The sequence below is a fragment of the Balaenoptera borealis genome (genome assembly GCF_965194805.1).
Source record: "Balaenoptera borealis genome assembly, chromosome: 13".
Lineage (NCBI taxonomy): Eukaryota > Metazoa > Chordata > Mammalia > Artiodactyla > Balaenopteridae > Balaenoptera > Balaenoptera borealis.
Window position 1 is genome coordinate 55,695,200 of NC_138870.1, and position 14,896 is coordinate 55,710,095.

General features: G+C 42.2%; 1 protein-coding gene across 9 annotated transcripts in view; it reads right to left on the reverse strand.

Annotated features, from left to right (window-relative positions):
- GRIP1 (glutamate receptor interacting protein 1) overlaps positions 1–14,896 on the reverse strand; it is a 713,644-nt gene that overhangs the window by 41,821 nt on the left and 656,927 nt on the right. For 5 of the 9 annotated variants that reach the window (XM_082351188.1, XM_082351190.1, XM_082351185.1 and 2 more), the window contains 3 exons: positions 6,478–6,655; positions 3,933–4,072; positions 3,572–3,763 (listed from right to left, as the gene is read on the reverse strand). In XM_082351188.1, coding sequence (XP_082207314.1) covers positions 3,572–3,763; positions 3,933–4,072; positions 6,478–6,655 — 510 coding nt within the window. The remainder of the gene's footprint in view (positions 1–3,571; positions 3,764–3,932; positions 4,073–6,477; positions 6,656–14,896) is intronic. The other 4 variants (XM_082351186.1, XM_082351192.1, XM_082351191.1 and 1 more) reach the window with 1 other exon arrangement.

The window sequence follows — 14,896 nt, forward strand, 5'->3', positions numbered from 1 at the left end:
AGGAGGAAGATGTGCATGATGGAGGTACAACATCCTACTGGGAATGGAGCAACTATTATAGATTTAAAGGTAAGAGTCTTCTTGAGATACGGTAGAGAGAGTGTGCTGAGAGACTGCGTGGACAAGGCGGAAAGATAATCTACATCTCACAACATGATATATCACAGGGGAAAAAAGGTACGGTTCTAGGCCTTCCTTTAAAAAGTCAACTTCACGGGCTTCCCTGGTGGCGCAGTGGTTAAGAATCCACCTGCCAATGAAGGGGACATGGGTACGAGTGCTGGTCCGGGAAGATCCCACATGCCGTGGAGCATCTAAGCCCGTGCGCCACAACTACTGAGCCTGCGCTCTAGAGCCCGCCAGCCACAACTACTGAGCCCGTGTGCCACAGCTACTGAAGCCCACACACCTAGAGCCCGTGCTCCGCAACAACAGAAGCCACCGCAATGAGAAGCCCACACACCACAGCAAAGAGTAGCCCCCGCTCGCCGCAACTAGAGAAAGCCCGCGCCCAGCAACAAAGACTCAACACAGCCAAAAATAAATAAATAAAATTAAATAAATTTATTTAAAAAAAAAGTCAACTTCACAAGCACTATCTGGAGAGATCTGGTTTAACCCAATATCACAAGGAAAGGGGAAAAAGACAGACTTTGAGATCTTGGTAAACAATAAGATCAAAATGAGTGACTAGGGCGTGCCCACCAAATTCTTTTTTTTTTTTCCCACCAAAACTCTTATGGTGAGGTAGGCTGCGCTGATGGGTTCTACAATTTCCAATGATGAAGGTGACAGGCTTGAGTTGCTCCAGGCTGCCATACTATAGTATGACTTTCCTTTCTGAGTGCTACACTTGTATAGAGTTAAGCTTGAATGTATTCAGAAGAGAGGCCCCCAGGATGAGAAAAACACTCAAAAGTAAGTTACGTGAGGAACAGTGAAAGGAACTGGGGCTACTTTGCTTAGAGAAGGAAAGACTCAAGAGAAGCATGAGAGCTGTCTTTGAGCAGCTGAAGGGTTGTCAAGTGTCGAGGAGGCTTTACTTCAGAATGACCTTGAGGGTAGAACTAGAACAAATAGGCAGAAGCTACAGGCTGACAGATTTCAGCTCAGTACAAGGGAGAACGCCGAGCTGTCAGAACTAAGTACGGGAGCTGGGAGAGCTGCCTTAGCAGTTAGGCAGCAACGTGTCACTCTGGCGCTCTAGGCCGTGCAGCGTGACGGCGGGCAGCCGGGCTGGCCAGGACATCAAGGGCTGCACTGGACGCCAGACTAGCTGACTTCAAGTTCTCTCCCAATACCGAAATCCTGTGATTTCAGCTTCCGTGTTCCTTACGGCAATCACTTGAGATGAGTTACGTAAAAGTGCTTTGTAAACTCTAAAGTGTTTTACAAATACAAGGTATTATTACCAATTTTTCGTCACCTTGGAGGATGTCAATTCTATCCCAATTGCCATTTTCTCTATATCTCTCTAATCTCTCTTCAAACTCATAATGATTTTTAATTTATAAATGCCAAACTTATCATACCAATAATTATGACTACTATTCCCTGTCTAGGATTTCAAATTTTCAAAATCCTTCATAAATAATAAATGGTTCTTCATCTTTTATAAACGAGGGATAGGCCTTATATTCAGTGTGCTAATCATGGGCCTGATCTTACTGTGTAAGAGGATAGAGGAGCTAAGTTCTCACATATCACTTAGGGGCAGAACTCATTATAATCAATAGCTCACCAAAATCTGTGTAACAAAAAAGTTCCCACATTAGTAAATAAACAATAAACAAACACATTAAGAAATAAACCTCAGTCTACGCTGACAGAATTTGACTTGGGTCCTTTATCCAGAGTGTCCTCTGGGAGTTTATCAACTTCCTGGCAATGAAAATAGCTGTTATTTGGTGGCATAGCTAACTTGTCACAAGGTATTTGGACTTGGAAAAAATTACTTGCCAGATAAGTGAAAGTCCCAGTCCTCTTTTGGGTGTTCAAAATATTTTCTCCACCTGTTTATTCATACAGTGGAATATTACTGAGCCATAAAAATAAATGAAGTACTGATACATGCTGCAACATGGATGAACTTAAAAATATTATGCTAAATGAAAGAAGCCAGTCACAAAAGGCCACATATTATATGATTCCACTTATATGAAATGTCCAGAATAGGCAAATCTATAGAGACAGAAAGTAGATTAGTGGTTACCTAGGGTTTGGGTGGAAAGGGTGGGTGTGTGCTAATGGGTATGGTGTTTCTTTTTGGGGTCACTAAATGTTCTATAATAGATTATAGTAATGGTTGCACAACTCTGTACATATACTAAAAAAACACTGAATTGTGCATTTAAAACAGTGAACTTTATGTTATGTAAATTATATCTCAAAAAAGCTGTTAAAATATATAGTGTCTTGAATAAGAATAAAGCAGTAAAATCAAATTTTCTTTAAAAATTAAATAAAATTTTCTTGTTTTTTAAAAAAACAAAACAACAAAAGAAAACCCCAAAATATTTTCTCCACCAAACTCCAATATCATCTCTAACAAGTAATGACTTGATAGCTTTGAAATATCATTTCTTTTCATTTTTGTCCATCCTTCTTGGGATTTAACAGAAAGTGACATAGGCAGAGGCAGGCTGAGAGAAAAAAACTAGAACCAGGAAGAGAGCAAACTGGATACAGACCGTCCTCAAAAGTGGTTACCTAAGTTACTACAAAGCAACCCTCCCGCCCGAACACATGTTCTCCAAACTGTTTATGTATTTTATTCTCTGACTTAAACCAAGAGCAGAAAAGGGATTCGGAGGCTGGAATTTATACAGGGTGTTAAAAGAGAAGGTAAGGCTCAGATAAGGAGAAATACAGAGAATTTTTGACACACTTCTCTTTGGATGCTAAGTATCGTTAAGAAGGAAACATTTTTAAAGGAAGCATTTAGTTTATACTCTGTCTTCAGTCTAATACTTTTTGTGTGTTTATATTGTGTTAGTGAGGTTTACCTTTTCATGTAGGTTATACTTCGTCCCATGAAGACGCTGTTTGTGAAGAAAGAACTACAGTATACTTTAATATACTATGATTACAACTCTCTAATGATGAGCCTTGGGGGAAACCCCTACACGTTTCTATGAAAAGTCAGGAAGAGGCAGGAATAAATGGGGTCACAAATCTTTGGCTCATCTCTTTGCACATCCCCTGCCCTCCTCATTCCATCTTTGTGGAAAGCTTGCTAAAAAAAGTAAGACAATGGGGCTGGTCTTCAGTGACCCAATTTATTGTGTGGTTTGCCTCATATTAAACTGTGCTCGAAGGACAAGCTCTGGATCCAACACTTGGACGGCGGTAGGTCTAACGGGGGCCTGCTAGTGTTGGATAGATGTTCACAACTTATTAGCATTAAGCAGGAGGAGATGAAAGGCCACCATATTCAATGTGTTCACTATGGTTACACTGATGCAGACACAAGTAAAATAAAGATATTCTTTTCACGGAGCAGAAGGTGGATCTTTGAGAAACCTGAGCTTCACCAATGACAAATATCCTGTACCCCACGGCGAGGACATACCTTGATTCCCATAGCTGCCTTCTATTCCTGAGCCATCCCACGAGTCCACGGCACTGTCCACGCTGGGCACAGTGGAGGGGTACGTATCGGTGAGTTTGCCTGGCTTCTGTGCTGGAGACGGGTCCTCCACATCTCCCGGGTCACTCAGGTGGCTGGCAATGGGGAATTTCTTGGGACTTGACGCTGACTGGGCTTTACAGACAGAAAAGGAGCTTAAGTACCAGAGAAAATTTAAATACAAAGATACGCCAACACTCCCTGGCTGTGTGTTTCCCTAGAAACAAACACGTAGACATTTGCACATTCTTTTAGGGAAGGAAATGCACTGCAAATCCTTAATTGTGGCTTTCAACCCACTCACCATCTGTCTGCTTCTTAATTTTCAAGGTGACAGTCTCTCCTGCCATCTGTAACAAGTGGATGGCTTCACTCAGAGGCTTCCCTTTCAAGCTGCTGCTATTGATGGCTAGGATTCGGTCTCCTATGTGGATCGCGCCAGTTCTGAAACGCCAAATAATAATAGGAAAGGTAGAAATTATCCCTGAATGCTACTGAATATAAATTCCCTGATATACTTTATTTATTCATAATAATAAAGACTTGGCAAGGGTCTCTAGAAGTCACTCCTTGCCTTCTCCTGAGCAATGTTACAAGATAACTGCGTCTGTTGTGAATTACTTTTTAGTTTCAAATAAAATCAGAAAAAATATTTTAATTAGTATTTAAAATGGACTTGTGGGCTGTTTAAATTCCAAGAAAGCGGAGTCATTTGATAACCCTCTTAAAAATCCCAAGGAAACGAACAAAATGGGACAATCACAGTAGTGATGTTTAGCATGGAGCAGTCCTTCTTTCTACAGACTTAGAAGTGTTGAACACAATCAGTCAGTATCCCAGCTTACCGGAAGCAAGGCTTAGACACAAGACCCTGGTGTGGCAGGCCCCCGCCACCCCCCAGTGGTGATTCCAAGAATTGAAAAAGGCTGAACTCAGGAATCAGTTTGTTTTTTTTTTTTTCGCCGCACTGCGCGACTTGCAGGAACTCAGTTCCCCGACCAGGGATCGAACCTGTGCCCCCTGCAGTGGAAGCGTGGAGTCCTAACCACTGGACTGCCAGGGAATTGCCAGGAATCAATTTGAATCCAACTCTGTCACCTACCAGCTGTGTGACCTGGGCACCTTATTTTCACCTCTTTAGGTGTGAGTTTCCTCCTCACTAGAATGGGGATAGTCATCTCACAGGGAAGCTCTGGGCTAAATAGGAAAACACATGTAAAAGGGCTTAACATCCTGCTTGAAATGTGGAAAAAGAAAATTAATTTATTGATCAATAGATAAACCTTTGATCTTTCCCCTTCTCGTCCCATTCTCACCCGATTCTGAACCAGCAGACTGGAATTTACGATTCTGATGTTCACCATATCTATCTTTGTTTGGAAGCACAGTATGGGGGAAGAGTAGACTCACAGCAGTCAAACTCAGGAAAGGTTTAAACACTCAGATCTCTCCACCTGGGTTGAAGGGTGTAGAGTGGGAATCCCATGTGCTAGCCTCTGCGGTGCTGGCTCACTTGAAATATCCTGAGTGAAGGAAGCCCAGCTCACAGCCTGCTTGTGACTGAGTGGTCCGGCCCCAGGTTGCTTTGGGGTCGGTGGGCAGCGGTGCTGGGCAGCGGCAACTGGGGCAACGGAGGTGACACGGGGTCACACAGATGATGAGGGGCTGCCTAACAAGTCTACCGATGCATCTACTCTCAAGGAATTTTTTTTTTTCCTTAAAAAAAAAAAAAGAGATCAATTCATTCTTCCATAAAGAGTCTCTGGGGCGTGCCCTGGCGGTCCAGTGGTTAGGACTCGGTGCTTTCACTAACGTGGCCTGGGTTCAATCCCTGGTCGGGGAACTAAGATCCCACAACTGTGCGACGGCACAGCCAAAAAAAACCAAAAACAAACAACAGTCTCCAGTTTATGAAAGAGCCATGCTGTAAGCCATAGAACACTTGACCAGGAGGTTGCTGAATCAGATCAATATTAATCTTTTCCTCATTGTCTAACAGAGAAACCTAGGACAGGCGGACACCTGAAGGATACCGTATCATAGGTGTCTCTGTTAATGTCAGAATACGAAATTCCAAGAGGGCAGCCTTTTTTGAGCTGCCTCGGTGCCCTCACCTGACAGATGAGGATGTTGGATGAGCTGATTTCTAAGGCACCTTGCAGCTCCAAAATTCTGTGATGCTATATCTCTGTTTTGCAAACCAGTGTCTTCAAGTGTCAGCATGAACAGTGTGTGTGCACTCCTGAGCTAGGTTACTGGAGGACAGATCGGGTTATGGGGTTTGGAATATGTCCTACAACATGTCTTGGAAAGAAATACAGTATAATGGGGGTGGGGTGCATGCCAATGGAAACAAATTGCCAAAGGAACAAATGGGCATTCCAAATTTCAAGATGTTATTAAGTCACTGCACTGTTTCCTGAAATCTTTGGAGACGAAGCTTCTGTCATCCTCTCAGCAGCCAAGCCCGGTACCTGTCAGGTAACAGAGGCTCAGGAAATGTTTGCTGAATTGGATTGGACAAACCTTTTAACCTCCTTGAACTTTACTCTCCTCCTCTCAAAATGGACACAATATAAATTTACCTCTAGTCAATTGTGGTCGGTTTACACATTTCTGGAGACTAATATCAATGCTAAGCCCAGGACACTTTTAACTGCCTATACCATGCCCTTCAAAATCAAGTCAGAGTTCTGCCTGAGAGTTCTCAAGCTCTAAAATCAATCCTTTGTGCAGAGTTGAAAAAGTCAACAGATAACCAAGCAGGAGAGGGGAGCATGCTTTTATGTGGCTGTGAGGAAGGAAACCCATTTCAGACAGGTAATTGTAGCAGCTGCTTCGAATGTTACCTTTCAGCTAACCCTCCTTTAGTGAGGCTTGAAATGATTATAGGATCAAAAGGCTCTTCAGTTCCTGAAATCGTGATGCCAAGGGGCCCCCCATAGCGCTTCAGCTCCACGGTGTAAATAATTGCTCCGGAACTTTCTTGCTCATCTGCAATAAATGCCAACGAGTCGTAATTGGTTTCTTCGGAAGAAGCAGAGTAAAAAGACACATATTTTCATACATAAAATAAGAAATTCCAAACATCATCATCGAAGCACTGGGTCTCAGAAAATAATTATTTGGGGAAGTAGCATTTCCTTAGTAGGATATACCATTCTAATACAGGGATGTCGTTCTCATCAGTGTCAGGGAAGGGGTTCTCTGATGGATGACTTATGTTTTAAATCTGTGAGCGAGCTACCCAGCCGGCACTGCGGGCCCTTTAGACAATGTCCCTGCCTAGCACAGTGCTGGCCCAGCATTTTGTGAGTGTGCCACGAATATCCGTGGACTGAACACACCGCTGAGGAGGCGATATGGGTGGACAGAGTCATGCCGTAAACAAAGAGACTGGGCTCTGCAATTCCTATTTGCAGGCTTTACAAGCAAGCTAACTCTCCATATAGAAAAGTTGATTTAACTCATGGTTGGAGCAAACTTTAATATATGCATGGTTAAGTGGGGCTTGGAAATCTGGAATCCCTTAGCTATTATTCCACTGTGTCTTAAAGTGTGAATCTTATTCACAAAATCTGTGAATCTTATTCACAAATACACAGATAGTAAAACAGATGCTTGAATGATTATCTCTCTACTGTTCTTGAGACTAGGAGCCATGTAAGTTACATTTCAGTAACATATGCCAGGTTGCCACACTCTCGTGAGCTAAGTTTCACCAATTAACGTTCTTATGAAGGAAAACATTTGTGAGTGTGGTCTGCCTAAAGCATTGGCTTGAAAGATGTCATGGGACACCTTTCACATGGTTGGGTATTTTGACTGCATCAAGGTTGCAAATATGAAGTCTCAGAATTCAAAGGGTTTTATTTGCTTATGACATGCTGAAAGTTCTTGAGCATTTCTTGCTTTATTCCTTGGGCCTGGGAGCTGTGAGTGGTTAAGGAGTTGTTCATTGCTGTACCTAAGGATACAATGAAATGGTCCAGTAGATACTTGAACAAAACAGTCAGCTTTTATAGTCAGGCTGTATCCTGGAGAAGCATTAATACAGTCACATTTCTGCAATGAGCAGCTGTTCATTTATGATATGACACCCTAAACTAAGGAGGAATAGAAAAGCTTGAATTAACAATTCAATTATCTGTGTGTGGGGTGAAGAATTATAATGAATATAAAATGAAATGTCTATAGAGAAATGTAGGAAGCGATGTGTCCTTTCCTGCCAGCACTTACTTCACGGATTGGGAGCTCTGGGACGTACCCATTGCCTCCACTCCCTCAGTGGAGGAAGAAGAAGCTCCATACATAGAGAATAAAGACCATCTACCACACACTGGAATGCTTAAATCAACATCCTAGGGTATAAACATCTTCCACATTAGACTCAAGTTTATACTGGCAGCTGAGAATCCTCCACATCAAGGCTTCAACGGCTCTGTGTCATGGTTTACACACTTCATCCAGGGTTCTACTTTAGTTGTGGCCAACAGGCTGGCGATGAGCTGCCAAGCAGCTGCTGAGAGAAGCACCAGGATGCAGAGTAACCAAAAATGGAGGGACAGTCAAAAGTCTAACTTTTTCTACACTGTGATATATCATCACCTGTCAGAACTGGTTTCGACATAAATGAATAGGGTATTACTGGATAGATTACATGTATTTTGCAGTCTGTGCCACCAACTATATTCTGCATAAAATTCTAGGTGAGTCATTTGATTAGTAAACCTTGATATAGTTAAGTGTTAGTTACCGTTGGGCACTCTGCTGGCCATTCAGCGTGGGTGTGTGTGCCAGTGGGAAGACCCTGCCCTTTTATTGCCCTTCCCCCTTACAGGGCAAGTGCGAGCACTGCCTTGTCAATGGGCACCAAGCATTCTGGATGTGGCCATCAGCTCTTTATGGGAGTTGTGGGAAATGGTAGTTACCAAGTACATGGAACCCAGCTGCCCAGAACCCAGGAACCTGTGGGAAGCTTCAGGTGAAACTTTAGTCTAGATGAAAACAACCACTGGCCCATAGGAAGGTGAGCTGGGGTGCAGTCCCATTCACCAGGAGAAAGGGGAGAAATTGGTTCCAGCTAGCTCATTCTTCAAGTAACCCAGAGTGAGTGCCCTGTGTTATTTCTGGACAGTTTTGCAACTTGCATCTAAGATGACAAAATAACGCCAGAAATGGAGTAAACCGGTTTAGGATGGTTTCAGGCCACTTTATGTAGGAACATTTTAAATTAGGCAGCTGAGGCGTCACAATAACAAAAGGCAATTGTTAGGGACTCAATGAGTTTAAATAGTGGTGAGATGCAAATCAAGAAAACGGCTGTATATTAATGAAGAAGTGATGCTATATTTAGATTATGACAAAAATGTAGTTGATTTCTGATTCCTTCAACAAATAAAGAACTTGGAAACAAAAACCAGGATGGGTAAATTTAAGAGACATTACAACCAAAAGCAATGAATACTTCTTTTTGGATCCTAATTCAAACCAACTGATTTTTAAAAACCTGTCTATCTACCCATGTATATGAAAATCAGGGAGATGGGAACATTGAGTACATATTTGAGGAGATTAAGAATTATTGCTAATATTTTGGGGCTTTCCTGGTGGCACAGTTAAGAATCTGCCTGCCAATGCAGGGGACACAGATTTGAGCCCTGGTCCAGGAAGATCCCACATGCTGCAGAGCAACTAGGCCCACGCGCCACAACTACTGAGCCTGCGCTCTAGAGCCCGTGAGCCACAACTACTGAAGCCCACGCACCTAGAGCCTGTGCTCCGCAACAAGAGAAGCCACCGCAATGAGAAGCCCGCGCACCGCAGAGAGGAGTAGCCCCGGCGCGCCGCAATTAGAGAAAGCCCGCGCACAGCAACGAAGACCCAACGCAGCCAAAAATAAATAAACAAACAAATAAGTAAATAAATTAAAAAAAAAGAATTATTGCTAATATTTAAAATTGTGACGATATTTAGTTATGTATTTTAGAAGTCTCTTATAAGAGTATTGTTTAGGGATACATTAATAATGTTTGCGAGATGCAATGATATGATGTCTGGAATTTCTTCAGAATAATTCAGTGTGTGGGTGGGGTGCAGAAATTAGGGTGGGAGTAGATCTGAAGCAAGACTGATTCTAAGTTGCTAACTGTTGATGCTAGATGATGTAGGCTGGTTCATTACACCATCTTTCTCTATTTTTAAATATATTTTCATAGTAATTTTTTAAAAAGAAAAAATATTAATTCCCTTAGAAAACCCTTTGTGGATGCCTTGAGTAAAGAGACATTTAATTAGTTTGGCTTCCTTACTCTCTTAGCTGATGATGGCTGCCTGTACACTGTCTCGTCCAGACCCTATGACCCATCTGCCCACCAGGCAGGCTTCCCAGAGCATCCTACTGCCATGTGCTCTTGAGGAGGCCCCATCTCAGCTCTGCCCAGTTGTTCACAGCAATGGTCTCTTCCTAAATTGTTTTCCTACTTCGGATCCAGACTTTGTCCCTCTCTCCCACATCTATTTTCACCAGTCCTGCCAACACTGAATTCCCTCTCTTTTCTTCCCAGAATATTCTGAAAGCATAAATCTGAATATGTTACTCTCTTCCTTGAAGCTTTCCGTTAGGTCCCAGATTTCTGAAGAATAAAGCGCAACCCCTTGGCATGAACAGGGCTGGAGCCTCTGTCTTCCACCATCCTTTCCATCCCAATCCAATCTAATTCTCTCCCCACTGAATGACCTGTGGTCCATTTAAAAACACTTTGCACGCATCTTTAACCTGGCACGTGTTACTCCCTGGAAGCAGACGTCTTTCCTCCCCCGGAGAATTTCTACTCTTACTTTAGAACTTGGCTCAGATGTCTTATATTTCTGGAAGCCTTCCTGGCTCCTCAGCTGAGACTAGAGACCTTTCCTATGAGATCCTACAGCTCCTGTGTATTTTTCTAGTGTTTCTCAACTTCTTTTTTAAAAAATTATTGCCTCCTCTCCTCCCATCAAGGAGAAAAATTAGATTTAAATTCTCCCTAATGAGAGAAATTAAATACGAGGGAATAAGAGTCAGTCGGGTAGGGTTGAGCTTTGGAGGGTCACAAACTACTGTAACGTAATATCTAAGATTCTTGGCTCCCTGAGAACCAAATTTTATTTTTTTTTAATTGAAGTGGAGTTGATTTACAATGTTGTGTTAGTTTCAGGTGTACAGCAAAGTGATCCAGTTATACATACATATGTATCTATTTTTTTCAGATTCTTTTCCCTTATACCTGAGAACCAATTTTTGCCCCCATCGGGAATGCATGGTCTACTATATGCTTTTCGCTCTATGTGTCTCCTTAATTAGAACAGGATCACCTTGAAAATTAACACTTTTTATATTCACATGCCCAGAGCCTAGAACTATGCCTGGCACCAAGGAGACTCCAGTAAATGCCTAAACAAATGAGCGGAAGGACAAATGCCTATTAGCAGGCAGTCACTGGTTCCTAGCTTTGTGAGTCACCCTTCCGGCTACTCCAAGGTCTAGATTCCTTCTCCAAGGTGATGCAGACCCAATCAGGCTCATTCAAAGAGTGAGAATAAAGCCTGGGCTGCCTGAGTTAGCTGCAGGCTGCACTTCCAAATCCATCTGCCTTCTCGGGCGTCGGCCCAACTGGCAGCTCTAAGGCCCTGCAGCTTGGGAGGAAAGTGATAACTGCCATTTACGCTCAGACCGTTTTGGAGGTGGAAGCACTCCAAGACGCTCTCTCCTTGAGGCTGGTCCAGCTTGGAAAGGAGCAACTGGAGTGTTGAAGCAGAACAGAAACTTTCTGAGAAGGAAGAACGCAGGATCACCAGGAAGTTGCAAAGTGAGCCTAAACAGATCTTAATGATATTATAAACAGCTTCTATATCACAACAGAAGGTTTACCGCTATTAGCAAAAGAGATGAAAGGGGGCCAGCCAACTTGTTTGTTCTGCTCAGCTCTAGTTAAGGAACTTAATGGGATCACGGAACAGATGCAAAATTGCAGCATTACTCATCTGCAATGTTATTTTCAGGCTTCTTGAGTGCCGCCTGTTTAACAAAATGAACGCTATCTGGCTTGAATCCATAATGGCAGCTGGATTTGGGAGGTTTGGATTTGGGAGAGGGTCTTTGGAACGCATAAATGTACAGGTCAATCAAAGTTCAGTTCAACTAAAAGTGATGGAATTCATTCCACAGAGTATGGCTACATTTCTTGGAGGTGGACAGACCTGAGAAAATGAACCATTTAGAACAATACTCTCTATGACTGCCTTACTGTTGTGCCAGTAAGGCCAACCTTACTGGCCTTACCAAAGTCATGTTCCAAGGAGTTGTTGAGTGTTTAAGAGTAGAATTTGAATTTCCTTATGTAAGTGATCATTTATAAGTCTCCAAATTAGGTTGCCTTGTGACAGTGTTTCTTCAAGTGTAGTTCTGGGATGAGAAATTTTAGCAGTATCTGAGAACTTGTCAGAAATACCAATTCTCAGCTCTACCCCAGACCCGTAGGAATCTGAAACTCTGGAGGAAGGGCCCAGTCACCAGTGTTTTAACAAGCCCTCTGGGCGACTGTGATGCTGACTAGAGTTTGAAAATCATTACTACTTTGAGATAAAGCAGAAAAAAGGGAAGAGTACTTTAAAAAAAAAAAAATCTATCAGAGTTTCTTCTTGCAGCCAGCCTCTTGCCAAAACAACCCCTACCACTGCTCTTCGCATAGCCAGGATCATTCTTGGTTGCTTTGATGGGGGCATTTCTGCTACTTCAACCTAGATTTGAGGGGAAAAAAGCTGCTGCAAATTACTTACCCGGCTTAACACTGATGAAGTGGAAAAAAAAAAAAAAAAAAAATGAAAGCCCAAATCTTTGAAGGGAAGATTTAACTGGTACTAATAAGGCTACATTTGCGTAAGACTCTATTTGAAATTGTGAAAAGGTAATTTGCTTCAGATGGGACAAGTTGCAGCCTGGCAATGTTTCTCGACGCAGATTAGAGCCGGTGAAGGGAAAATACTGAATTTTTAGTCTCTACAAACATGGTATGTATTAGAAGTGAGGTGCTCTAAATCAAGAGAGAGGTCATTAGCGTCTGTATATTTGACTGACACAAAGGCAGTGATACAAAGCGGACCCTTAGAAATTATTTGGGACAGATTTGGAAGCTTCCATGTATTTCTTCCCACAATTCCCCCCAATTCTCTCCTTTGCTTCAGGGTTCTTTCTCAGATCTCCAAACTCTCCCCTCTTCAGCTACATTGGATCTAGATGCAGTCAAGGCAATAGATCTTATTTCAAGCAATAGATCTTATTTGCATCTCTGAGGGCCTGGGGATTAGGTAACCGTCAGGGTTCTAGAGGCTTGGACCCAGACAAGCAGCGATTGGCTCTACTCGATTTATGTTCCCGTGGTAATGAAAGATGACAGATGTAAAAGCTCCTCTAGAGAGAATGGCCACTGAATATGGGGGGGGAGGTTTCCCTACAATCCCAGGTGTTCCAAAAGATTTGGCCATAGTAAAATAAAGCTAAAATTAATTTTAAAAGCATCCTAATAATGGCTGTTGATAGTCTGCATTCACTGGGCCTTACTTGGTGCCATTCATTATCGCTGAGTGCTTAAATATCAATATATATTGCCTCCTTTGACCCTTAAAACTGCCATGTGCAGGACGCATTCAGTGGACATTGTGGATGAGGACACCGGTGCCCAGAGAAGTTAATTTTCCCAAGTTTCCCAGCTTGTCAGTTGTGAAGTCAGTCTAGTGTTCTTAGTCATTTTATTTTACTGCTTCCCCCAGCCAGCGCTAGAAACAGAGTTAATGCAGACTCTCTTGGATGCCTCTTCATTACTTCAGTAAGTGACTGCAACCAGTGATCACAGACCAAATACCCTGGCCTCGTTCCCCTGCTTTTTGTCTTTTAATGGCTCCTCATTGGCTTCTGGGGCAAAGTTCAAATTTTTTAACATAGTTAGAAGGACCATAATGATCTGGCTTCAGTGTATCCATCTATTCACCCACTACTGAGTCCTTACACAAACTTTTTGCTTCAGCTATATCTGCTACTAGGATGTGCCACTCTCTCTGACTTCCTGTGGCTCATACTCTCCCTCTGGTTAATTTTAACAACGCCTCCCAAATATTTTCAAGACCAAGGCTGTTAGAAGCATTTCCTTGAGCTCCCCAGTCTCAAATGGGTGCCTTCACGTTCTCTTAACGTTTTGTGCACACACCTAGAACATTCATCATACTGTTGATTATTTTCTTCCGTTTCTGCTATAACATGGTGACTGATTTAAGGGCAGAGATTGTGTCCTTTTTAATCTAAGAACTGGCAGTCCCTAGTACCTTATGGACACTAAATAAATGCTGATGGCATGACTGAATGAAAAACAAAGACTTTAACAACGTTTGAGAATAGTTCTACCATCTCCTTTAAAGTACAAGGCAGAGCAATAAAATTATTGCAGCTGGAAGACAGGCTTACATTTTGAAGCAACATCTGTTAAACTCAACTGCAGTATTACTAGCTTAGGAAACCAAGTTATTATATCAAGTATGGTTATAACCTTTCTGTAACTCATCAGAGAACCAAGGATGGAGAGGAGCAGACACTTAAGGAAAGAACTGGAAGACTCCTGAAGTCCAGAAAGTCCAATATTAGTATAAGCAATATTTTAGGGAGTGAAGAATATATATTGAGTATTACCATTCTAAAATAGAGCGACAAAGGATGGCAACAATTTAAATCACCAGCTTAATTTCAGATTAAGCAAGGTATCAAACTTCCAAAATCAGTGACCGTTGTCATGAATAATGCTTATTTCCTACTCATTTATATCTTGACCAAGGATCAGAACGAATGTGGGAAAAGGCGTTTCAGGATGTAATAATAATAAAAATAGTTCCCAGTTATTGAATACCGACTGTGCCAGGAAATCTCTCTCTCAACAAGCTATGACAGCTCCCCGAGGTGGGTATTATTTTGTGCACATTACTGAAAATGGAACTGAATCTCAGGCAGGTTAAGTATCTTGCCCAAACTGACGCAGCTCAAATGTGGTAGAGCTGGATTTAAAAGTGTGTGCTCTTTATGTCTACATAGTTGGCCTTGAACTGGTCTATATCCAGGTTTGACATTTTGAATAATCCCTTCCCCTTGCTTTGCTCTGAATAAAAAAGGATTCAGTTACTCAAATTATACTTATATTCTCATGGGGGAAGAGGATACAGAAACACTCAAATTCTTCCAAATTGATG